This window comes from Drosophila sulfurigaster, chromosome 2L (assembly GCF_023558435.1).
Source record: "Drosophila sulfurigaster albostrigata strain 15112-1811.04 chromosome 2L, ASM2355843v2, whole genome shotgun sequence".
NCBI lineage: Eukaryota > Metazoa > Arthropoda > Insecta > Diptera > Drosophilidae > Drosophila > Drosophila sulfurigaster.
The window spans coordinates 28,654,759-28,679,816 of record NC_084881.1 but is presented as its reverse complement, the minus strand read 5'-3'; the positions used below and the strand labels follow the sequence as shown (position 1 = coordinate 28,679,816).

At 41.5% G+C, this 25,058-nt stretch overlaps 3 protein-coding genes across 4 annotated transcripts; 1 reads left to right on the top strand and 2 right to left on the bottom strand.

Moving 5' to 3' along the window:
• Positions 1–12,456: 12,456 nt before the first annotated feature.
• On the bottom strand, positions 12,457–14,274 carry LOC133850594 (protein snail). Its single transcript, XM_062286720.1, has one exon. The coding sequence runs from the start codon at positions 14,265–14,267 to the stop codon at positions 12,837–12,839; it is 1,431 nt and encodes a 476-aa protein (XP_062142704.1). The 5' UTR covers positions 14,268–14,274; the 3' UTR covers positions 12,457–12,836.
• A 6,865-nt stretch (positions 14,275–21,139) lies between these two features.
• On the top strand, positions 21,140–22,004 carry LOC133842588 (mitochondrial import inner membrane translocase subunit Tim17-A). Its single transcript, XM_062275749.1, has one exon. The coding sequence runs from the start codon at positions 21,333–21,335 to the stop codon at positions 21,867–21,869; it is 537 nt and encodes a 178-aa protein (XP_062131733.1). The 5' UTR covers positions 21,140–21,332; the 3' UTR covers positions 21,870–22,004.
• On the bottom strand, positions 21,541–22,930 carry LOC133842593 (uncharacterized). Of its 2 annotated transcripts, none has more exons than XM_062275763.1 (4): positions 22,657–22,930; positions 22,565–22,597; positions 22,142–22,417; positions 21,541–22,082 (listed from the first exon to the last, which is right to left on the bottom strand). In XM_062275763.1, exons 2-4 carry the CDS (start codon positions 22,581–22,583, stop codon positions 21,916–21,918), a joined length of 462 nt encoding a protein of 153 aa, XP_062131747.1. In that variant the 5' UTR covers positions 22,584–22,597; positions 22,657–22,930; the 3' UTR covers positions 21,541–21,915. The 2 variants fall into 2 exon arrangements, with proteins under 2 accessions (XP_062131747.1, XP_062131756.1); XM_062275772.1 differs by having other exon boundaries at positions 22,142–22,414.
• Positions 22,931–25,058: the final 2,128 nt, after the last annotated feature.

Here is a 25,058-nt window from a genome sequence, read left to right as displayed (position 1 = left end):
TTTGTTTGCCCAACGTTTTTTTCTTCTCGTTTTTGTTTTTGGTTTTGTGTTGAATTTATTTGCATTATCCTGGGGTATGGAAACCGCGCTGAGTGTGGCGTGGCGTCAAGTTGTTTTTGGTTTTTCTACTTCTTGTTTTTTGTATTTGCTTGGACATGTGCAAACACCTTTGTTGCATTTAAGAGATAACAATTATTCAAGCAACGCTGTTTAAATGCGTTCGCACTTATCTAACGATTGCCAACATTTTTATATTCACATTTTGGCATTTCAATTTGTCTGGCATCGATTAACTTGTATTTCAAATATGCTTTATGCGAAACTTAATAGCGGAAATGTTGTAGCTGGTGCAATAAATAAAGATATAAAGATGATATTGATTGGCCACAATGTCATTAAGATAACTTTGAACTTTGCATAAAGAAAAGTATAGCGTAGCAAAGTCAAACAGGTTAGAATAGGAACGATTAAATTTAATATGCATTAAAAGCTCAGACAACAGCGAAGATAGCTCAAACAGAAGCTTGGCTTAAGTCAATAAGGAAATGTTTAAAGAGAGCAGGAAAGGTTAGTGTCTAATGTGTCTACTCATAAGGTAGAAGGGTATTATGACTTAGTGCCCTCAGGAAATGTATGTAACAGGCAGAAGAAGACATCTCCGGCCCCATATAGTATATGCATATACATATATGGTATATTTTCAACTCTGTGGTATATTTTGAGTAAAGAACCAATATCAATATACCAAATATATCATTTGGTGTATTTTTAGTACTTTTGCAGTATACTTGAAATTTAATACCGTTTTACTTTGCTAGCTTTTGGTCTCTATGGTATATTTTGAATATAGTAGTGTATCAGTTTACCAAATTCAACATATGGTATATTTTTGGTATTTGGTATTGGTATTGGTATATAATATTTCAAAATGAATACCGCACATTTTGCTTATTTTCTTACATTTGCATCAGTGTAAGAAGAAAGTTATATATACAAAAGTTTGTAAAATCCATCTATGCTTTATATATTGAGGACTTCAAGTGAAAGTAGTTTGAACTAATCTTATAAAGACTGCTCTTCAGTTTGATTAGTTGTATGTCAAATAAAGCATTATATATGATGCATTAGCATTGAGTAGAAGAAAGCTTTGCACACTCGTATCATTTATCAAAAGGAGTCCACCTACATACTCGCAGTTTGTGCATTGCAAAAACCGAATGCGAATGCTCAATGAGAGAGGGCTGCACAAAAACAAACGATTATTGGCTTGTAATTTCGAACTATTAGTAACATTTTGCGACGACAACAAGCGCAACATGAAATGATCCACATCCTTTCCCGCTTCTTTGCTGTGTTCCGTTCCGACTGTGCAAATTTGACGGCAAAAATCAATTTGAAAACGATTTAAGACGAGCCTCGTTGTCTGTGTGTGTGTGTGTGTGTGTTGCCAGTGTTGGACGATGGTCACGTAGGCGTTGCCTCACAGCCAAGAAGAGGAAATGCCAATATGACACGCGCACAGTTGTTGGCCACAGCTTCACTTTGGGAGTGGGCTGACTGACTGGCTGACTGAATGGATGTATAGATGTAGATGGAGGGAGGCACTTGAACTGCTGCGTATCGTGTTACCAAAGCGGCAAATGCGGCCGCGGCCGCGGCCAAAAGCATTAACCAGCTATCGACGCGACGACGCTGACGGATGGGCTGGAGGCCACAGTCAAAAACCTTTTGCCGGGCTCAGACTAGACACACAGATTCGTAGTCGCAGTCGTAGTCAGAGTTGGCACTGGAGTCGCAACTCAGGCTGAAAGATAAGCGCCGACGTCGACGACGCCGACGTCAAAGACAAATGCGTCTTGTGGGTTCAGGAATCGCTGAGATTATTACGATTTTCATAATAAATTGTGGCAAATCAGGCGCGCTGGCATTATAAGGCATCATTAACAACGACAACAGCAACAGCATTGGGGGCAGCATGCCACAGGTCTTGAGTCTTGAGGATGAGGCGCAAGTTTACACTGTAGGCCAAAGCGTTAACAAGTTGAGCCTATGACGTTGCACGTCGACAACAATATTGTTGTTGTTGTTGCCAACTCATAACTGCAAAACGAATGAGCAAGCAAGCAAGCAAACAAGTGGGAAGTGCAGCCCAACGATCGAGGCTCGAGAGCTGGCCAAAGATCAAGCCAAGCCACCAAAGAAGGCGCCTCTCGCGCACTGTGGTGCGTGGCTCGGCTGGCGCTTTGTGGCGGTTTCTTGTGCCTTTGAAGTGGCACGCGGAGCGACGAACGCGTCGTCCATTTAAGAGCACGCCTTGGTGTGTGTATGTTAGTGTGTGTGTGCGTCACATGGACACAACATCATCGAAGCAGCCGCAGCCTATTGGAGCAGAAATGCGAACCCACCTAGAGGAACCAACAGAGGCCACCAGAGGCAACACCGACTTCGACTTCGACTCCGAGTTGGCGTTGGAGTTGCAGGCAGAGTTAGAGCAAGAGCAAGAGCCAAAGCTGAGCTCTAGTTGGCCTCCAGCTGGAAAAGCTGGAAAACTCAGCCATGTGCCGCATTTACTTGTCAATTTGTTTTTGGTCAACGTTTAAATAATGAACTCATATTTGCAACATTTGCTCGGCTGTTGTGTTGCACATGCGGCGCATGTCATGTTGCATTATGTGCCTGCCAGTTGAGCGCCGCTCGCTTGTTGTTGTTGTTGTTGCTGGTTGCGGGTTGCACGCCAAGTGAGAGTTGGGCCCCTGCACTTGCCGTAACTCTACTCCAGGAAGACTTTTGACCGACCGCAAAACTAGGAAATGTCATTGTATTGTGGTGGTTGCTGCTACAGGGAACTTTCAGGGGGGGTCAACGCAAGCGGGGCAACTGTCTGACACGGAAGGCAAGGCGAAGCAGCTAACTATGGCTGCTTCAGTTGACAATGCGTAACGTTGACTCGCAAACAAATACTTTGTGAATGGTCACAGAAGCTGACAGAAAGAGGGCACGATCTAACGGATACTTTGGGCAACTAAATTGAAATTAAAGATATGCTAAAATAGATCTAAGACAGGCTTCATTTTGAATGGGAGGCATTGGCTGGCAGATACTTCAGCAACACTCTTGATAAAATATCTATATAACTTTTCTTATAATTACGGGCTTCATTTTGAAGCTAAGGAGTGAGAGACTTTGACTGGCAAAAATTGTACTTCAGCAACACCTTGAAAGCATTTTATTTATATAACTTTTTTCTTATAATTACGTAGTAAACTTAAGTTTTAGATGGAAGAATAACGTATCCAATTTTTGAAGCTAAGAATAGGAAATATTGAATTTAAGAAGATGTACTAATAAGACAGACTTCACATCATTTGATATATCAGCTATACTCTCATATCTTGAATAGTTTGAAGTTATAAAAACAGACTTCACATACTTGAACTTTGTTTATATAAATAAAGTTATACTTTATGGTTTTGTGTTTCAAAGATGAGCATACCATTAATATCATATCATATCATTATAACTGCAAGCTTAAGTCTTGAATTTTACCTACTGAATTCCTCAGCCATGAGCTGTTGAGGCTGGAAACTCTAAGAATATATTCTCCTCACTTTATCTAAAAGCTATTCTTAACAAATACTGAATATATTCTCCGCACTTTATCTATCAGAAATATTCTTTCTCTCTCTCTTAACATTAAGTAAATATCATTAAATGATCTCTAATACCTTGAACTTTGCTCTTCCAACTTCTAATTAATCGTTTTATGCTTCAAGGATAAGCTGTAGCATTGGCGGTATAAAACTTCCTTTTAAATAGCATTCAAACTAAATGAAAAGTGTTTTGCGATAGGCTGCAATTACGAGTAGAGCTTAGACTTTCAGGAACTGTGCAGCTCTCTGTCAGTTATCAGGCTGCAAATAATTTATTCTCGAGCTTTGCACTCCCATTTTAGCCAGAGGCTAAGTCACACTCACTTGCCAATTAATCAAACTCTAGATCAACTTGAGAGATAACCACAATACTTTGACTTTGAACTATATATATACGTATGTACATATTGGTGGAAAAGTTGCCAAAAGGCAACTGCAATAATTGGCGATACTATCGGGCGTCGCTGGCGACGCCATCAAATGACAGTTTGACGCGGTTCCTAACTCGATGTCAATGGCTTTGCGCTTGGGCATTCGAAATTCGAATTATTCTGTTTATGCTGGCTGGAGTAATGTTTATGGCTCCATGGGCAGGCAATCTATGTAAAATTATTGAAATAAAGAAATCAGGCTGCACAAACGTAAACGTTGTGCAGTAGACGAACGATGTCTGGGGGCGTTTGCACATTGTCAAAGCGACGCGAGCAAATTTCAATTTGTTAATGCGAGGCTTGAACCTGGACTTGGATTGGGCGCTGTGTGGCAATGTGTAACTGCAACTGCAACTCCAACTTGAGGGGAGACTGACTCTGCACTGGAATGGGGCTTGGCCACTTGTTTGCATCAATTTGAATTTTAATTGAAAACTTAGTGTGCGAATGCAAAGCAAAAAGAACTCGCCCCGGAATCTGAATCTGCGTTCAGAGTTAAACTCAACTCTGTTTCTGATTCTGGCGCCAGTTCAGCGTCGTGCTGCAGTGGCATGTGGGTGCAATTGGATATATGGCCACGATATATACATATATAGTTTGATAAATGTCTATGCTTCAATTTCAATTCTAGTTCCAGTTCCGCTACACACAGGTTACAGTTGAGATTTGCTTTTTAATACTCGGTAAGCATAGGGTAAAAGGGTATTATAAGTTTCTGCCTTCAAGAAATGTATGAAAGAGGCAGAGGGAGACATCTCCGACCTTATAAGGTATATACATATATATGGTATATTTTGCACTCTATGGTATATTTTGAATGCAGTATTATTTGAATGTAGTACTATATCAATATACCTAATATATCCTTTGGTATATTTTGAATCAAATATATATATACCAAATATAGCCTTCAGTATATTTGTAGTATTTTTACAGTATAATTTAAACTAATGCATCAATATACGGAATATAACATTTGTATATTTTTTAGTATATTTGTGGTATATTAATTCGGTATATTTTAAAATGAATACTTCATTGTTTAGCTTTCAATAAAAATGGGTACCAAGTATCTTATAGTCGAGCACACTCGACTGTGGCTTTCTTACTTGTGTTTTAGGTGTTAATTTGCGTTTCTTGCCATTTGCAGAAATGTAAATTCGCAAATTAATTGCATTCACCTTTGATATGCTAATTTGCAAACACACACACGAGATCACAAATCATATTTAGACAAAGCTGCTAGACCCAATTGAACTCACACGTTACTCCATTAATAGTCCACTTTAACTGCAATACGTCTTAATTTCAAACTAATAAACTGAAATGCCAAGTTTATTATGAAAATCGCAAATGAAATTCATATTTTTTTAATACCAGTCTCTCTGTCTATTTGCAGCTACTCTTGATGACATTGGGTAAGTCCATAAATTGTTTTATATAGTTGACATTATTTTTAAATTGTGTTTATACTTTGCTTAAATGTTGTTCACATAGTTGCAAATCGAGTTATTATTAGCTACTGTTGTTGGGCAAGTGCTGTCTAGGGAAAATGCATTTACTATTTTATTCTTTGGATTGAGAATTTTAACATTTATTGCCGCTATATTCTGTAGACTGTGAAGCTTGATAAAGTAGAATGAATAATTGTATAGAACAATTTGTATTTTCTCTTTTCTTTTCGAGTCCTTTAACCCTTTGGTTTAATAATTTTCAAAGTCATTTCGTAAATGCATCTAAACGTAATCATTAAACTATACTTTACTGACTGTTTTCCCCCTTTTGCTTTCTCTCTCTCCAAAACGAACCCTTTAATTAATCTTTATGCACAAACCCAGACAAACAACGTACAACCGCTTATCAAAACACGATCGAAATATACTGAAAAATGCAGTCTGATGGCACATTAAAAGAGAGAGGAGAGAACGAAAGCGAGAGCAGATCGAGTGGCCGCGGCCACTAATAAATGTCGGACACACCCAATAAATTCTGTAGAATGCACAATCCTTTTAACAATTCCAGGGAAGAGGGGAGGAGAGGGGGGCTAACACAACTGACCACGCGAGGATAATGAACCCCGAGTTTACAACCAAAAAGTGAAGCGAATGAATTCATTAGGGAAAACTACGGGTCAGAAGGAACATTTGACCAACTGTTGTTGTTACCAAAAATTGATGAAAAGTGAGCTATGGCCAAATGCGCGCTGCTAGCCAAGTCACATCCCCCGCACTATGTAGAAATATAACTCGACACACGAACGGCACAGGCCGAGAGCGTGTCGTGTTAATTGCCACTAACTAAGCGAGTCAAGAGCGAGATAGAAGTAGTAAACGAGAGCGAGTGAGAGAGAAAGAGAGAGCAAGTGAACCTTATCGAGCTGCGTTGTTTGGTAGGCGTGTGTGGGGCAACAGACAGGACCAGGACTAGGACCTGTGTGCGCCATATGGTGCTGGAAGAAGATGTAACTATTTTGGCTAGAATGAAATTAATTACAAACTGACCAAAATTTGATGAAGCCGCCGACAGCCGGGATAGCTCTAGCCTCAATGAAATGATCATTGCTAGAGTTTTAATTTGGGTTTCTTGCACTGAACTGAACTGAACTGAACTGAACTGAAGAAGCCGCCGGTCGACACCTGATGTTTGATACGATAGCCAAAAAGACTCAAGACCGAAGGCGTTGTCTGTCTCAGGGGCCAAATTTACGGTTTCACTTTCAGTGTTCAAATCAGAACAGGTAACGACGAGAGATAGATCGACAGACGGACAACAGTTGTGCGTCTACTAAGATGATAAAGTTAATTGCCATTTTACAAACTGTTAGTTTACGATGTGTGGCAGCAACACACTTCTGTGTGTGTGGCTCATAAAATGCATCTTTAGAATAGATGAGGGGGAATTGCAGACGTCATCGTTGTGTGTAGCGGAAACGGAAGAAAGTCTTTCTATACTCATACATATTTCAAGAGTCTGCACGACGTCATCGTGAGCATCCAGGTGGACTGAATCGAATAGATCAATCGATTTGCATAGCAACCAATTGTCTAGCAAAGACAACTTCTTCTTGGCACGTGAATGCAGCAAGCAGAGTTTAGCATATTTGTTCATCGACTTTTATTGGATTACCGTTCTATGCACTTCTTGCTACACCTTCGAGTCAAAGGGATAGATAGATAGATACTTAACAGGCCTAAAAGATACAAATTCTAAGCTGTCGGTGAAATGAAGCCATGTTCCACAGCTTCGCAGCTGGCTGATGTAGGCCTGCTTTCAGATAGCGGGAAGAAAGTCACATACATAAATCATTTCTTTTTTGTGTCGTAGGCTTTCTGCTTTCAGTCTGTCGCATTTCTGGATCGATCGAATTGCTATTGCTAGTTATTTTTGGATTGTCGGATTGTCGCATTGCTCATCACATCGCATCTTCATTGGCGGGGGGAGGAAGCGAACGGAGGGGGGAAGTTGGCTTGTTGTAACATTCTCCATATATGCGAGTATTTTGTAAAAGCTACCGCATCGATTTGCGTGCGATGTGTGTCAAGTAGATGCAATCTCTGGAGCAGAGCAATGAATCGATTTGCCTGCAAATTAACGAACGAATCGGATATGCTTCTTCGTGTAAACGTGCTGCTGTGAGAGGCGCTACTTTCTACCTTTTTTTTTGTTGTTGAGCGCTTCTTTTGCTATACTCTTTATGCAATATTTATTTTTGGATCTGTCTTTTATAAAATTCAAATTGATTTGGCGAAGATGCGTCCGCCAAGCAGGAAGTAATTGCTGCTTTTTTTTTGGGCAGAGAGTGAGAGATTGTCAGTGAGAGAAACTAATTAAGGAGACAAAAATCATAGCCACAATTAACCGTTTGCCAATGTAGAAATACCAACTTGTCAAGGGCAATCACTGTGTGGCAGCAACAACAACACAGATACAGACACAACAGACCACGATTGCCGTTGTCTCTCTGGAGCTCATTGGTCATGTCGCCTGACGACGATGATGAGCCAAGGGAAACACAAAACGACATGTCAACTATAACCAACCACCCATCGATCGGCGACTTTCTGAACACAGCAAACATCAGCAACATCAGCAACTTGCAACAACCGACAAGTAACAACATTTATCAACGCTTGACGATCTACAGCAGAGACAAACACAGGCACGAACCGAGCGAAAGCCAAAAGAATTGCAATCTAGAGATGGTCACATAGATCACATAGAACGTTTGCATTTGAGGATTATGAGGAGATACGCTCACGACACGACACGCAACACGCTGTCATCGCTAGCAACGAACAACTTGATGTTGTGCAACGAGTTGCACTTAGCGACAACTAACGCCACGACTCCGCTGATCTTCTGCTGCGAGGTAACTCGAGGCGCAGCCTAGAACTTAATGCGGTCTGTGGCTGTGCTTTACAGTTAAGGTCGCTCACACTGTACTGTCCCTCTGCCGCCTGTTAGTGACTAACTGACTGACTGACTAAAGATCGCTGACAGCCAGGCAGCATAAGAAGGGGAAGAAATGGGTGTCGAATGCTGGCCACGATCATTTTGCATATGCCAAAGCCATAAAGCATTCATGTAGAGTACTCGAAGAAGTACTACGAGACAGTTGTCCACGATGTCAGAAGACACAGCACAGCACAGCATAGCACACAACTCGTGGCTCTGCTGTCAGCTGCAATTTCTCCGCAGGCATTTGATTTATGCGCTGCGATCGCTTGACGATCATCACATCACATCACATATAGCTCTCCACTTGTCGAGAGATAGATCATATCTCATCTCAGTGCTCCACATCTGAGAGCTCAGCGATTAAGCAATATGTTTCTGTTTCTGTTTCTGTTTTTTTGTGTTTGCCATGTTTTAAAGTTTGGCAAAGTAAGCAAAGTAACTAGCAACAGCCCCCACATGAGACACCCGATTCACTGGTTTTTGCTTTTCTTCTGTTTGCTTATCTTCGATCTGCTCTGGCGGGGGTTACGAAATTCGAATCCAAATCCAAATCCACATCGAAATCGAAGGCGAGTGCGACGAGTGCTCCAGAGTTACCAAGATTAATGTTGATGCTTTTTCAATTACAACTCTGGCAGCATACAAATTTGGAGTAAAACGTAATCGTCGTAATCTCAGACGTCCTAAACGACGAAAAAGACCACGACCACGACTCCCAGCTTCAGCTTCAGCTCAGTCTCAGCTTCAGCTTCAGATGCAGCCTGCAACTCTCAGCCTAGGCCTGGCTTGGCCTGAGTGACTGCCTAAGTGGCTGCTGCTGCTGTTGTGACTCGTATTCGTATTGCATTTCCTAATGTTTGTTTTGCATGAGCTTAGCATACGCTGTAAACACACATAAGGAGTCAAGCGGGTTGTCTAGTTTGATAGAGTTTCAATTAAATTTATACAATTGAAGTAATTAAGAGCAAATATTGAAATACCTATTAGTGAAAACAAGGCTACAAATAATTAAATTAGAAAATTTTAAAATAGCATATGCTTAAAATAATACAAATTTTCATTTAAAATGTAAAGTTTTAAATTGGAGACTTAGCACTACATTTGATCTACAAAATATGCTAAAAGATTCGAAAGTATAGCCCGAACATCAGTAGCCATTAAGCTGGGAATTGGTTTCTAAAAGTTGTTATATTGTAGATCATATTTTATATAGATCATAAATGATTTCTAAAAGTTGTTGTATTGTACATCATTATTCATAAAGATCAGAATTGTTTCTAAAAGTTGTTGTACTGTAGATGATATTTTATATAGGTCATAATTGATTTCTAAAAATTTTTGTATTGTTGATCACCTCTTATTTAATTGACAAATTTGCTGAGAGAGAAGTAAAACTTTATTCATTCAAGAGTTTCGCATTAATTCAAATTCTTTATACTTCCTCACCTCCTTAACAATCTCTTTAAAATTTTCTATGTAATCTCTCAATACTTTCAGCTTAATTTACATTTTGTATAGTGGCTCACCTCATTAACGTTCTCTTTTAAATTTGCAGTGCATTGACTCAATAGTTTCACCTTAATTCACATTCTTCATACTTCCTCACCTTATTAGCAATCTCATTTAAATTTGCAGGGTATCTAGTAGTAGTTCAAACAACTACATTCACTTCTTTTTGGTGGCTGTGTGACATGCGCCGCCGTTCGTTGATTGCCCCAACTTTGTCTTGTGTTCCGCTCGCTTGCGATCCTCTCTATGCCGCCTCCTGATCGCCCCCTTAATCACGGTTTGCCCCTCACCGTTGCTTCTCAATGCCGGCAATTACAAATGCTGTGACTTGTATCATGGCCAGCCATCGATTTGTATGGCACAACAAAAAAAAAGCATCGTACTCATATGTTTTGTTGCGAATTCGATCGCATCTTGTTCCCCGATTGACTCGACTTGGGTTCCTCTGTCAATTGCAATTTGTTATCTGCTCTGCAAAGCAGATTCGCGTTGATTCAAAGCTGCAGCTTCAGGTGCTTACCACATCTTCGTCTTCTTGTTTGTTGTTCTTACCATTGTCGTTGTTCGTGTTGTTGTTGTTGGTCATTCAATCAAAGGATTTGCTCTGACTTCGGCTGAGTCGAGTGTGTGCGCGCTTTGTGCTGTCGTCTGAGCAATGATTAGCTACGAGTTTTGCGGCTAAACACAGGACAATGGCAATGGCCTAAAGCCGGACCAAAAGGATGCCGCAACAATAGTAAGCGGCACACATCACACAAGCAGATGAAGCCAAAGAACTTCTTTCTGCATTCGCAGTACTGGGTCAGTAGGTGACGAGGCAACTGAGGCAACAATGCAGACAACTGGGCGACAGGTACAGACAGCTACACTCTGCGAAAATTGCGAGTAGAATGGGAGGAGAAAATAGATTGAATATCTTTCCAATTAATTTACTGATCATAAGTAAAGGGAAATTAAATAAATAACTTCAAAATCATATCATTTTAAAAGAAAATATTATGGTATATTATTATATCAGAGATATTATTTTGATCTTAAATTAGTATCTTATATGTTAGGTTTATACTTTGTAAATCGGACATTCCACACTTCAATGCATTTTATAGGTATTATGTAAATTGTACCACAATTAAGATGTGTTAGCTGAAATATTTACTTCATATTTCTAAGAGATATCATCGAATAGAAATTTAAAAAGGTTTACAAAATCTATGCAGTTATGTTGACAATTTTTTGCAGTGTATATAGCTCGCTGCTTGAAGCTGAAGCTGAGTTCTTTTGGATTTTCCGTTTCGCTCAAGGTGCGCAAGGTGTTTTCTTCTCATAGCGGTACTTGCATTGTCCTTCTCTTTTTTTGCACATGCGACGCGCTCTGATTACGACTAAAAGGAAGAAAAACAGTAGAACAAGAATGAAATGATTACTTTTTGTTGTGTTTTGTTAGCCAAGGTGCAGTTCTAGGAACATGTGTGTTTGCGTTTTGTATGTGTTTTATTTATGGTTGAAAGGTGTTGCCATTGCTACAAAATGTCACTAATGTTCGTATCCTTTTGCGCCTTTAAAACTGCCGCCTGAATTTTGTGGCACAGTCTTAAAGACTACGTGACTGCTGCCAACGTAACCTGTAAAAGAGCTTATCAGAGAGGGAAAGGAAACACAGGTAATTAAGCATAATCAATGCATTTCCACTATCGAAAGATGCTCCTCAAATGTTTTCCAAAGTGTGCCTAGATAAGAGCAGGCTACAAATTGCTGTCTAAGGACTCTTCAGACTGCCGTATGTCATGTCAATCATTTAGTTCAAATACAGGCTTCGATAAGCAGCCGTCGTCGTCGTCCTTGTCGTTGTCCTTGTTGTCCTATTGGTACGTCTATCACCTGCGTCGGAGCGCATGCGTCGTGTATCCTTTGTGTAAACAAATGCGAGGAGCAAAAGGATTGCTGCTGGATTGAAAAAAGGAGCAGGAAACCTTTTGATATTGTTGTCAATAGGGGCAGCTAATTAAATATTTGCGTTTGCCAAAGGTGCAAAAATCTACTCTCTGATATGATTTGATGAAATATTAGGGGCGGGTTAAGAGGAAGTTCTTCTTCTACCAAAAACCGAACTGAAATTGAAAGTGCACAAGCATTTATTGTTTGCCTTTGGGAAAGGTGTTTTTCGCTGCTCAGAATATGATATTGTTATGGAATAGTTTAGAGAAATTGTTGCTAGTTTGTCAGCTGTTTGAAATCTGAGCAAAACGGAAATAGGACTTGCATATCCGTCCCCCAAGAAAAATGGAACAAAGATGAACCAACAACATATCTATACAACAATCTCTTATAGTTGGATTATCTTTTGTTATATTTTTTTCTTTTTCCTTCACTTGATATTGAGAAAACAGTTTTGAGTTTCTTTTGTCATTTTGTAAAATTTATTCTTATCAAAAATATATAATATGCGCTTAAGAACTATAAATATCTTAACATTAACATTGGCTAAACATAACTAGAAATAATTGTGTATAAATTAAATAGCAGTTAACTAAAAACTATTACAATTTGGTCAAATGCTGTCTGATAAATGTTCGGGACAAATGTACAGAATACTTAAGAGCTATAAAACGAAATAAATAGAGAGAGAGTATTATATGCTATAGCACCAAAACCGAGAGTAAATCGAGCTTAGAATTAACTATGAGTTGGGCTTATTGTCAGTTTGTCAGTTGTTGTTTGCTTTGGGTTAGATCCTTGCCAGCGGAATGTTGGTTCGTCGTTGTTCTAGATTCAGATTCCAAGTCGCAGTCTAGACAATTGTGATGGTGCAATTGGAGCTGGTGTGCTTGTTGAGCAGCGACATGCGGGAGAACGATTTGTGGCACACCTGGCAGGCGTACTTCTTCACATCCACGTGGGTCTGCTGATGGGCACGCAGATTGGAGCGATCGGCAAAGGAGCGCGGGCAGTCGGGGCACTGGAATGGCTTCTCGCCGGTGTGTGTGCGAATGTGTCCTTGCAGCAGCCATGGGCGGGAGAAGGCCTTGCCGCAGATGGGGCACTTGCAGGGCAGTGTGTGGGTTCGAATGTGCATCTTAAGGGCTCCGATTGTGGTGTAGAGCTTGCCGCATTCCTCGCACGAATGCTGCTTCTTCTCCTGGTTGCACTCGGCAGCTGGGCAGTGGAATTGGCGATGCTTCGACAGTCCCATCGAGGTGGAGTACATCTTCTGGCAGTTGTCGCACTTGTAGCGATAGTTCTTGGCCGCAGTCGATGCTGCTGTCGATGAGCTAGCATTGGTCGAGCTGCTGCTGGAGCTGTGGGAGGCGGCGTACGAAGAGTAGGCAGAGGAGGATGAAGACGAGGCCAGGCTGCTGCTGCGTGCCTCATCGAAGAGGTGGAACAGTGCCGGCAGTGGAATGTCGTTGCGCACCGAGAGATCCTCGGGCTCGGAGCTGGCCTCCGAGCCGGGACTCGATGGTGGTGTCATCTGCTGGTAGCTGTAGACCGAGTGTGGCGATGCCAGCGAGCTGGCTGGCGATGGGAATGCGGCAGCATTCAGATGTGGCTGATAGCTGCTCCACAGTGCCGAGATCGGATTGCAGCCGGCGGCCATAACAAAGGCCGATTGATAGGGATTCGTTGTGTATCCGGCAGTGGCTGCAGTCAGACCACGCATGTGAATGTCGGTGGGTTGGTACTCCTCCTGCTCGGCTGGAGGTGATAGCAGAGCCGAGCTGAGCGGTGAGCAGGCACGGCGTGGTGGCGTTGTCTTGGACAAATTCAAGACGTATTCACGCTTTGCCGGCAGCTCGTAATCCTCAAAGTCATCCAGAGCGCTGGCTTTGCGCTTGAGTGAGAGATCCTGTGGCTGTTCCTCTTGCTGGATCACTGCTGGGACAAACTGTGAGCTCTTGGTCAATGCCAAGGCCTCCGTTTGCGGCAGTTCATCCACGAAGACGATGGGACGCTTCTTCAGCGGGCAGCTTTTGTAGTTGACGGCCATGGTAGCGAATATGTTGTTGATATTATTTGATGATGCGATGTTAAATATAGTTATGTTGATGTGTGTTTGTTTGTAGTTCCGAGCACTTTTTCGAGAGTTCGAGTTCGAGATCGAGACGAGACGAGAGAGTTGCTTACTCAACGAGCGCTGAGGTTGCTGTGACAGGTCGAGGGCAGAGCGAGCTCTTTTTATATGCCCGGCAGCGGGGCTGCTGACTGCCTGACGTCTGCCCATTTGGTGGTGGTTCTTCTTCAGTTCACACACACACACATGCTCGCAGGCAGCAGACGCACGTGTATGCTGCTAGGTAGCAGCAACTCTCACACACACACTCAGGCACTTTTCCCATACCCTTATTGCGTGTTTCCCATTTGTCGTATTCTCTCTCGTTCCGTTTGCTCTCTCTTCCTCTCTATATTGCTCTCTCGCTCGCACTACCTGTTACCTGACATACGCTCTCTGAGAATCCCTTTTGGAACGCAGGCGCACCCTCCCTCAGTTTTTGCCAGGTAATGATCCAAGCTCCCTCTGCTGCGACGATCACAACGCGCATAACTTGTGACAACTTCACCTACTCGTATTACCCGCGGAGCACATCGGTGCTCGGTAATAACTCGTCAAAGCATGTGCGCTACTTCGTCTCCCAATCTCTTGTCAATCTGCGTCGCAGGTATTGTCAGCATCCATGGAATTTTCAAAGTTTCGCTTTCGCCAAGCACTTGGAAACATTTGAAACAATTTCTATTTATAAGTTGCGGCATTTTTCACCAGTCAAATTGGATGATTCCCTCACTTTCCACTTTCGGGGTAGTTTTCGACGCATCTGCCACACCGGAGGGGGGAGGCAAATTGAACCTGAGATGCGCCGTGTTGTGTTGTGTTGTGCTCGGCTGGTTCTACAATTGACATTGCACCTAAAGCCATAAGTAAAGCTATAAATAGTCGATGCAGTATATTGTAGCTATCTATTAGCTCTTAGGGGGACACTTTCCACTAACTTATTATGCCGTGTGCTGCTCGATCACTTTAGACTTTTTCGTATCAAATCAGGTTAAAGGTAAATGTGATGTTCTCGAAATTACCTCTCAAGTTTCCTAACTTTATAGATGTGTTGTAACCTCAATACAATCCTGTAATCTTCAGCTTGAGCAACGTGGGAGCCTTTGCTGGCTTTTTAATGTTTCATAACAAAATCTCGTAATCTCCTCAGTCGTGGGATCCTCTGCACTCGGCCCATCACTTCCTTCGTTGACTTGTACTTGCCTCATTTCACATGCACACCAAACAACTGTCCCACATCGTGGCAGGACATAGGGAGGCACTAGATTTGTTTTTACCCACGTCCATGGCCTAGGGAAAAACAGCACAGCCCGCATACTAACAATTTTTGATTTCCCAGTCATCAAAAAAACCAAATCACACGCATATTCCCGATCGAGCACATCGCACTTTCCCAGGGAAATGTGTGAAACGCGAAATGAGAAAAAACCTAAGCAAATGTAGCAAACCCAAAAGTTTTGATAAACCCAAGGCGATGACAAAAACGCACAAAAATCGAAAAATTCCAAGTGCAGCATGCAAAATTCCAATTTCCCAAGAGGCAATCGCGACTCTTTTACTCTCTCAGTCCAATGACCAATGGCAGTGCTTCAAAGGTTCAAAGGTTCGCTGTGTGTGATGGGAACACACAAGCAGCCAGCAAGTAATCGATAGATTGTTGTATTTCCATTTTGTAGTTTCCCTATGATGGATTTTCCTGCTCTCACTCCGGATGTGGATCGGCGCATTGGATTTAAAGTAATTTCCCAGCTTATCCAATTACGCAGTCAACGAAACTCAAGCCAAACACGAGCGGCGATTGGTCAGCGTCCTCGGGAATTTCATGCGCCTTGGGAAGTTGCCTCCCTACCATCTACCTACCAACACACACACCTAACGGGCGATCCCAACAATGTTGGTTATTACGTGTGTTATTCCGCGCAATAAACAAGCATACGAGCCACTACCTAATGATCATCCAAAACGCTAATATCGTGCGCGGAATTGCCCGCGAGGATATCGCGAAATAACCCGCGATCTTTCATTCATAAGTCAGGTTAAACCCGAATATCCCATGGAAACCCTCTCGCACTTGTTGTCCTATAAGTACCTGCTATGGATTCTCCTGCGGGTTTCGCCCGCTCATTAGCATTAGCTAGGTAGAGATTATGGTTTGGCAAGATTGAGATTTCCACCAGCACCAGCAGCAATACTTCATTCAGTTGCCTGATCGGAAAAACCCTTTTCCGCTGCCTGATTCCACAGTTGCCATTAGAATCTGTGCAGGTGCGTCCCAAAGGTATTTATGTTGTCGGTCCTATTTTCGCAAACAATAATGCCATCCTATTTTTGCACCTTGTCTCTCTCACAATGCCCTGAAAAGAGAATGCCTTCTATTGTTGCGAGAGCAGTTATAGGTCAGCAGATGAGTGCAGCAAATGGAGCGCAAAAATGGAGAGAGATGAATGCTAAGCGATGTCTTAGAGAACAATATTCAAGGAAACTATTAGACTAGATTTTCTTAATAGTATCTCAAAGCTAGAGAAGTACATCTTAAAACATAAATATCCTATGATAAGTTTGGTAGAATCTCGTAAGTTTACAACACAATTTTCCTAAGTTTATCAAACTATCGTTGTACTTGTCTCCCGGCTCTTCTCGGTTATTACAGCCTGGCCCGGTGCATTGGCACACCTTTTGCCAAAAAGAAATAAGAAAACATGTACTGAAAAAATAGAATGGAAAGAAAAAAACAAACTATGGCCCAAGATATACGATGTGTGATGTCGTTGACAATGAATGGTTGATTACTACCCCCAGAGCAGATCTTGGAACAACTGCAGAGCCGAGCCGAGTTTTTGGCACGGACAAAAGAACTACCAATCCATAAATCGAAATCGAAGCCAAGAAAGAAGAATGAAGCTGAAAGAACAACACAAAAATGAAATCACTGCCACGGGCCTTGGGCACCGGGTGCATTGCACAATCAATAGACACAGGACCTCATGACACAATAAACGATCGAAGACAGAGGGACAGACAGATCGACCGAGCAGACACATTGGAGTAAATGTTTTGAAAAGCCAGCGAAAGGAATTGCTTCCAAGAATCCCAAATAAACTATAGAACGAAGGATACGGCGGCGTATCAATGTCCTTAGCCAGAAGAAATCAAAAAGTTGGATCACCTGACCGCATCGAGATGCGACGACGACGACGATGACGATTATGTGCGGGTGCGGGTGCCGCTTCGCTTAATCCTCTCCAGCTATGAGCTACCAGCTACCTGTGATCCATTGTTCTCGCCCAATTGTGAATGACCCCCAGCAACAACCCCCCAGCATGATGGATAAAAGGAAGAAGCTCCGCATCCTCATGACCTGACTGTGTCTGCCACTTGCCATCTGCTCGTGCTCTGTTGTGTTGTGTTCTATGCTGACTTTGATTCCGACTTCTTTTAAGAGAAAGAGATTCGCGCAGGTTTCGTGCCTATTCATGCTTCGTTATCCTGTCAATGCCTGCGCATTATCCTCATTGTCTGTGTCAACGCGTTGTCTTCACTACACTCCCTACAACACACATCGTTGTCCCTACTCTATGTCCTTGATAGTACTTTGACTTAGCGTGCTGTTTAGCCTATTAAATGTGTCTCCTAAAAAATGAAGTGAATAAATATTTTACAATTTTACGATGCTGTTGCGGCGATTAAGTTGCAGGAGGTCCCCAGGAAGCGGAAGACATCGCATTTATAAATAAGAAAGAGAAGAACTATAGGCTAAATTTGATAACAAGAAAATTGCATTTTGAAATAATTGGTAGATTACAGCTGCTTGCTTACAAAGATTTTCAGTCTACAGAAGGAAATCCAAATTGTAGTGATAGTTGTATTTATTCATTGTATTTCAATAGAAAGTACTTAAGGAAGTAAAGAACTTGAATACTTCAAAAAGACATTAAGAGAATGGCATAAAATATATTTAGCAAGTAACCAATGAATACCATTTGCAACCATTAGAATGCTTCCTCCAAGAAAACATAATGTAATTCCATTAAATGCAATTTAAACTAAAGCTGAAGGTAATTATTTAGGGGAATATTAAAATAAAATAAGAAGAGAGAAAAACATTCAAAAAGCTGTTCTAAAATGGAAATACAGTTAAGTAATAGAACATTTCCCTAGTCTATAGCTGATCTTCTATCAGATATGCTATTCTTTAATAACCAACGAAATTAGCTGCCGCACAAAGACTATAAAACTGGAGCAGAATGAAGTCTGAACTGATGCAATCACAAAGCTAGATATTAGGTCGAGCATTACGCCCATATTGACAGCATTTTTAACACCTTTCGCTGGGCAGCCTGCAAAAAAAAAAATACGCCGAGAAATACCCAAGACAAAGCAATGGAAAAAACTCATTACACCGGTGTAACGGTCGCCCAACAATACAAGCAACGGAAAACCAAGAAAACTATCCAGAGAGCAGCACAAGGATTGCATCTGCGTCGTCCTCAGGCAGGCAGCACAAATCAGTTGCTTGAAAGCAAAAAAAAAAAAAACGAAGAAAACTGTCAACCATGATGATGCTGCTGCTCTTGAGGGTGTTGGCTTGGCTGGCGCGTTGGTGGCTTGGCATTGACAGCTGCTCCTTTGGCGCGTCTTGGCCAGGGATTTCTTTTTTTTTGGCAAGACGTGCATCTGTTTGCAGAGCGAAATAGAAGATTGCGAGTGCAAAAGAGAGAGAGAGAGAAAGACTCCGACTCGGACGTTGACTTGCATCTGCGGGCGCACAATGGGCAACAGGAACAAAACCAAAACGTTGAGCGTCGTCATCAAAATAATCACAGCAGTTGATGCAGGGAGCACAACGAATAAAGACTGGAGGGGCAAAAGGTAGAGAGTGTGACAAACAATAGTGCACCATTCGAGAGCGCCTGCGCTTCGTTTCCTTCTCTTATATTTTTGGCGGCATGCCATCGCCGCGACGTCTCGTCCTTGCGCCGCTTACCTGAGTCCTTTTGTTGCTGCTGCTGCCTTTTGATTCGGTATTTTCATATTCCTAGGGTAATGCAACCGCAATTGTTTTGCATTGTTTATGCTCGCATTTTGGCATGTGCACAACACAACAGCGATTTGAATGCTTACGTAGGTAAATGAGTTTTTCGCATCTGCATTCCTGCAGCTACCAAATTGAAATTGCATAACAGCTGCTGTCGTTTTTTCGCAGGTGATTGCGGAACTTTGATTAAAGCAAGAATATATTGTAATATCTTCAGCTGAAGCGGCAGCAGTTCATAAAGATAACTATCTAATGATTCCCATGAAAATGTATGTTAATCAAACTGAGTTCGTGAGAAACTGACCATCGAATCCTTCGTAGAAATTGCCAATCCTTTGAATAGTTTCCACATAATGTGCCCACATTAACACAAAGAGACGGCAATAACAACAATGTGCCCAGTTGACAAGCTTCTCGCGTATTTACAATTACAAATTACACAAGTTTATCGACAACGACTCTCGTCTGACAAATGATCAGTGATCGTTGTTGTTCCCCCTTTCCCCCACATCACTCGGATCGGGGACAATCAATAAACGCGTTAAAGTGAGAACAATCAATCCAGCACGTTCTAACGATTTACATGTCAACTTGACAGACAGTCAGTCAGAGAGAACTCAGACCTTCTCTAGAGACTGGCGCTAGGCAATGTGTGTGTCCAGGTGTCCCTTTTTATTTATATTTGTCTGCTTTTTTTTTGGGCAAGTTTCACTTTCATTTGTCAGCGTTTGACACCTTGTTGTAAAGAGCATTGCAAGTTGCGATATCCATCTATATAGCCATAGCGTTATACTGAGAATCGCCCCTCAAAAAGTCTGTTGTGTAGACACAGTTGCGACCGGCTTTGAAAAAGGAAAAAAAAAACATTTTTGATTATGCTCGCGTGATAATTATGCATGAAAACTTCGTGTATATGGTTGTAAGTTAGTCCGATGACGATGGGGCAATCGCAAGCTTCTGCTGGACTCGATGACAATCGGTCTCATTGTTTCCGTTTCCCACCATTTGCCTTTGTCGAGCCACCTCAATCAAAAAAAAATAAAATAAAGAAAAAAAAAACCCTCCAGACAACCATCCAGCTGCGTGGCAGACCTTAAGGCTGAGCCAGTAAATTTTATGGTTAACTACGCTCTCTGCTGTGCTATTTAACCTTTTGTGCAACGCTGCTTTGCTTATCGAAGCTCTTTTCCTTACCTCCCGATCCCGATCCCTGTCCCCAGTCTTCTTCTAGCCCCACGTGCGTTTCGTTATGTGTTTACTTCGGGACTGACTGACTGGCCCTGTTTTAAGTGATTCTGTGTGTATGTTAATTCGTGCCAAGTGTTCCGATAATATTCGAGTAATTTGCCATGGCGAGCAGAACCGAACCGAGTTTTGTTTGTCAACCCAACACACTCGGAGGGGCTTGCAGCTGATGATGACGATCATAATATGATAATGAAATACTCAACGACAGACGACTTATCGTATCAGCGCATTTATGAATATGGGTCTTAAATACCTTTTTAGAGGGAAGCGCATTTAACAAATACTATGAAAACATTAACTACGCAAATCAGTGGAATATTATTATGTCTACAAATATTCACAGAATAACTGGCATGTATAATGATTATAGTATTATTTCTTTATTTGAATTGAATTAATGTTTTTAGCTGTTTCTTAATTCACTTGATTTCCTAAACAATTCAAGTCGCCTATTCGATCACTTAGTTAATTCCAGTTTATTGTCTTTACTAACAAATGCGACGCTCTTTTTGCTAAGGAATTTCTTGAGCCTTCACTCATTTTAAAGCTGCGTCTTTCGTTTTGATAGACGATTGTATCTCCATTCACTTCAATTAGTCAGTTCTTTAAAACATTGACTAGTTCACTGAATGGTTTCTAAGGAATTCAATTCGTCTATTCGATCCGTTAGTTAATTACAATTCATTTACTCTTTACTCTTTTTGCTTTGACAACCTTTGAGCCTTCACTCATTTAGAGTTTGTGACTTTCGTTTTGACAGACGATTTAAGTGTCATGTTACGAGCACGTTCTTCTTTCTCAAATCTCTCAAAATCAACAAACACAATCAATTGAAAAATTAGTTTAAATTGTTAAATTTCGCATTTCTGAACGAGTTTTGGCCATCAAACTTTATACTCCCCTGCCCCCACCATTCAACATCTTTATCTCAAGAGCAAGGAATTACACATTAGAAAATGGAGGAATATTCCCGTGAACCTTGCCCCTATCGCATTGTCGATGACTCAGGCGGAGCATTCGCCATGGGCTGTATTGGCGGTGGCATCTTTCAGGCCATCAAGGGCTTCAGGAATGCACCGCAAGGACTGAGTCGACGCCTCGTTGGGAGCTTGGCGGCTGTGAAGTCGCGATCGCCGGTGATCGCCGGCAATTTTGCTGCTTGGGGCGGCATGTTTAGCACCATCGACTGCACGCTGGTGCATTTCCGTAAGAAGGAGGATCCATGGAACTCGATTATCAGCGGTGCAGCCACTGGTGGCATTCTGGCAGCACGCAACGGGCTCGCCTCGATGGCTGGCAGTGCCATCATTGGTGGCATATTGCTCTCCCTCATCGAGGGTGTTGGCATTCTGCTCACCCGCATCTCGGCCGAACAGTTTCGGAATCCCGGGCCACCAACGGATCCACATGATGCCAATATCAATATGATGGATACGGACTCGTCAGCCAGTGCCTTTGGCTTTACAACACGAACTCCCAATGTTAACACCTAAATTTGGCTAAATTTATTCCTAGTTTTCTTCGCTCTCAGCAATCTAGTCAATGGTGTAGTAATAATATATCGCTCTGGTCAAGTTTAATGTTTGCTTTTAATATGAAGGTAAAATAAAATACACCCCATAACATGAGATCAGTGAATATATCCATCGATACGACAGTCGTCAACAAGTTGTAGAATTTACTTTCAGGCATCGGAATGTTTTCTTCTAAAAGCATTTATAGTTTAAGTTATAAATCTGTATTTCAACTCATTGTTTATATTTACCTTTTGTGTTTGTGATGATTGTGTCCATGATCATGGTGCTGATCGTGGTGATGATCATGGTGATGATCATGGTGATGATAATGCTGATGAATATGATGATTTTGGTGATCATGGGGTTTACGGTGATGATCGCGATAAAGCTGATGAAAAGGATCATGGTGATCATCACGACCACGGTGATAATCACGATTATTGTGATGAAAAGGATCACTGTGATGGTCATGATTATGTTGATGACCACGGCCATGGTGTTGATCACGGCGAAGAAAACTCCTCCTATAAAACATAAAACTTTAAATCCATGTTTATCTATCTCCAGTAAGAGCGATCGTACAGAAAATTTTAAGAGAATTTTGTTATTAACCAATTCTCAATGTTCTGTGTGCAAATGAAAAACTGAAATCTGAAAAATGAATGCCTTACCTTTGTTGATGTTCTTCATGGCTTGGCGTGCCACTGAAAATAAAGCTTATTAAGTTCTCGATATACTGAATATATCATTGAAAATGTCTAACATGTGCTCAAAACTACGTTTCTTTTTCTTTCTACATTTGCAGTTGCAACATAACCAATTGCATTTCCATATTCCACAGCATGGTGTATGCCATGAGCCGTCCTTACAATAGCCCCAAAAATCGCCAAGACAACAGGCGCCACTTGCTTCCTTCGGTTGCATCGAAAGCAATAGAACGAGTTGAGATAGCAAAAATATTATCCACTCGTATTTCATTTTTTCCCCAATCGTGTAAGCTCAGCATTTCTTGGAGTTTCACATTTAACTGGCACATTGTATGAGTTGTAATGCTGTTTAAAGTGCGATTAAGTGTTACAAATGTATAATGATATTATGCAATTAGTCACAAATCTTTTGATTGAATAATCGAACTCGCATCAATCGTAAAACAATAATATATAATTGTCAACAAAACAGTGTTGAGGCAGTCTTGGTTTTTAATTTAACTGCAGTTATTTGCTTGGAATGTTTTTTTTACTATAAATAAATAAGTCGCAACTAAATTTGCATCCCAAATCTACCGGAAAATTAACCATTAAATTGTAATAGAAAGGGAAGTAGCTAAAGAGATTATCCAACTGTGTAAAATTCTTCGACTTATTTATTTATAATTGTGTGTGTCAAATTTTTAATCGCATTATTTAAAAAAAGACTTCTTCTTAAATAACGTCAATATTCTCGAACTTGTAATTAGACAAGACTTGTAATTAAAACAAGAAGTATTCTTAAGCAACATCAATATATTCGCTGATTTGTTTTTAAGGCCGTGATTCGATTTAATTGGATTTAAATGTTTGGTCTATATCATATTCAAAGTCACAGGTAGTTTGCTGACAGGGCAATAGAAGCACTCTCAAATAATCACACACACTTGACACGTGTCGGTAGCAACAGGCTGTTGTTGTCATTGGCGAATGTGTTTACCTGTTGAGCTCTGCACAGTGCACAGTGTCGTTACCTGTCGTCCCGCTGAGCTGCGAAGTGATGAGAAACGCAAAAGCCTGCGCCGGCGCATAGAGTCAAGTGTGGCAGGCAATGGGTGGGTGTGGCAAGACAACAAGACAACAAGACAACAACAACGAGCTCAAGTCTTTACAACCTGTGCACTCAAAATGACCACAGTTGAGAGTGCAAAGCGGGCTAATAATGATTGCATTTCCCTCCTCTCTCGCCAGCCAGCTACTGGCCACGTGTTTGTGTCTCGCACTCAGGTACAGTGGGAATTGCTTTTGGTTTGGCGTTTTCCCAGCAGCAACAACAGCAGCAGCGGGCAGCAAAAAACCAATAGCAAGGATTTCCCTCACACATGGACGAGACGCGATGGTGGGAAAAAGTCGTTGCCGCCTTTTGGCAACCCTAGTTATAAAATTGCTCTTTATGATAATGTTGCTAATATCGATAGACAGACAGAGAGAGAGAGAGAGAGAGTGAGAGAGAGAGGGAGAGCGATAGGAATTACCACATGGAAATTTCTTGAATAACCAACAAATAGCTATGGCGAGACAGCTTGGTGCCCTTCTGGATCTGGGAAGATCCTTTAGCACGAACCAAAAACCAAAAACCTAGAAACATATGCAACTCTGACTCGTGTGTTTTTCTTCCTTAATTTTTTTGTGTGTTGACCAAGCGCCGCCGCGTCGCGTAATGTGTGCCTGTGAGATTTTCCTTGAGAAATCCCTCGAGCACGCCTGGCGCTATGGGAAAAGCGCAAACACTATGGCCAAATTTACCATACAACTACACATTATCATGTGGCACAACAACAGATCGCACCTACGCCTTGGTCTCGGTCTCGGTCTTGGTCTTGGTACGTGCTCTTTCCCTTCTTCACACACATGTCCTAGTTAACAGTTCCGCTTGTTTTTCCAATCATCTCAAACGTTGCCAAAAAGGTAGAGGCGCTAAAAATTTGTTTAGCAAGGCGCTGCTGGAGTTTGCATTTGGCGGGAATTGAATTTTTGAAAGTCTTGCAGTGCCATGGGAACCAGCCTGAGAAAGTCGAAGGTAGCGCAGAGGTGAGCCAGAGGCCAGAGCTGGGTATAAACACATATGAGCAGGAGACGGTGTGAGTTATTGAGAAGCCCATATGTTCGAAATAATTACAAGCCATGGTATAGGGAAAAGTGTCGAATGCCCTAGAATATATGATTTTAGAGAAAGCAACATTTCACAAAATGTTATCATTTTAAATGTTAAGTCAAATTTAGTCTTAAATAAAAACAAGTAAGATGAGAGATATCCTTTACACCTTTACACACTTGGTACTCATTTTAAAATATACCAAATTAATATACCACAAAATTCTAAAGGCTGTATTTGGTATACCATACACTTCAAAATAAACCAGATTGTCAGCCACAGCAACTAAGAATTCTGGTGGGTAGGTTCTTAGCCCTAAAATAC

Coding starts and splice junctions, on each gene's coding strand:
- LOC133850594 (XM_062286720.1), bottom strand. CDS start 14,267: ATGGGCAGACGTCAGGCAGTCAGCAGCCCCGCTGCCGGGCATATAAAA.
- LOC133842588 (XM_062275749.1), top strand. CDS start 21,333: ATGGAGGAATATTCCCGTGAACCTTGCCCCTATCGCATTGTCGATGAC.
- LOC133842593 (XM_062275763.1), bottom strand. Junction 22,083..22,141: donor AATCATCACAAACACAAAAG/GTAAATATAAAC, acceptor AAATGCTTTTAG/AAGAAAACATTCCGATGCCT.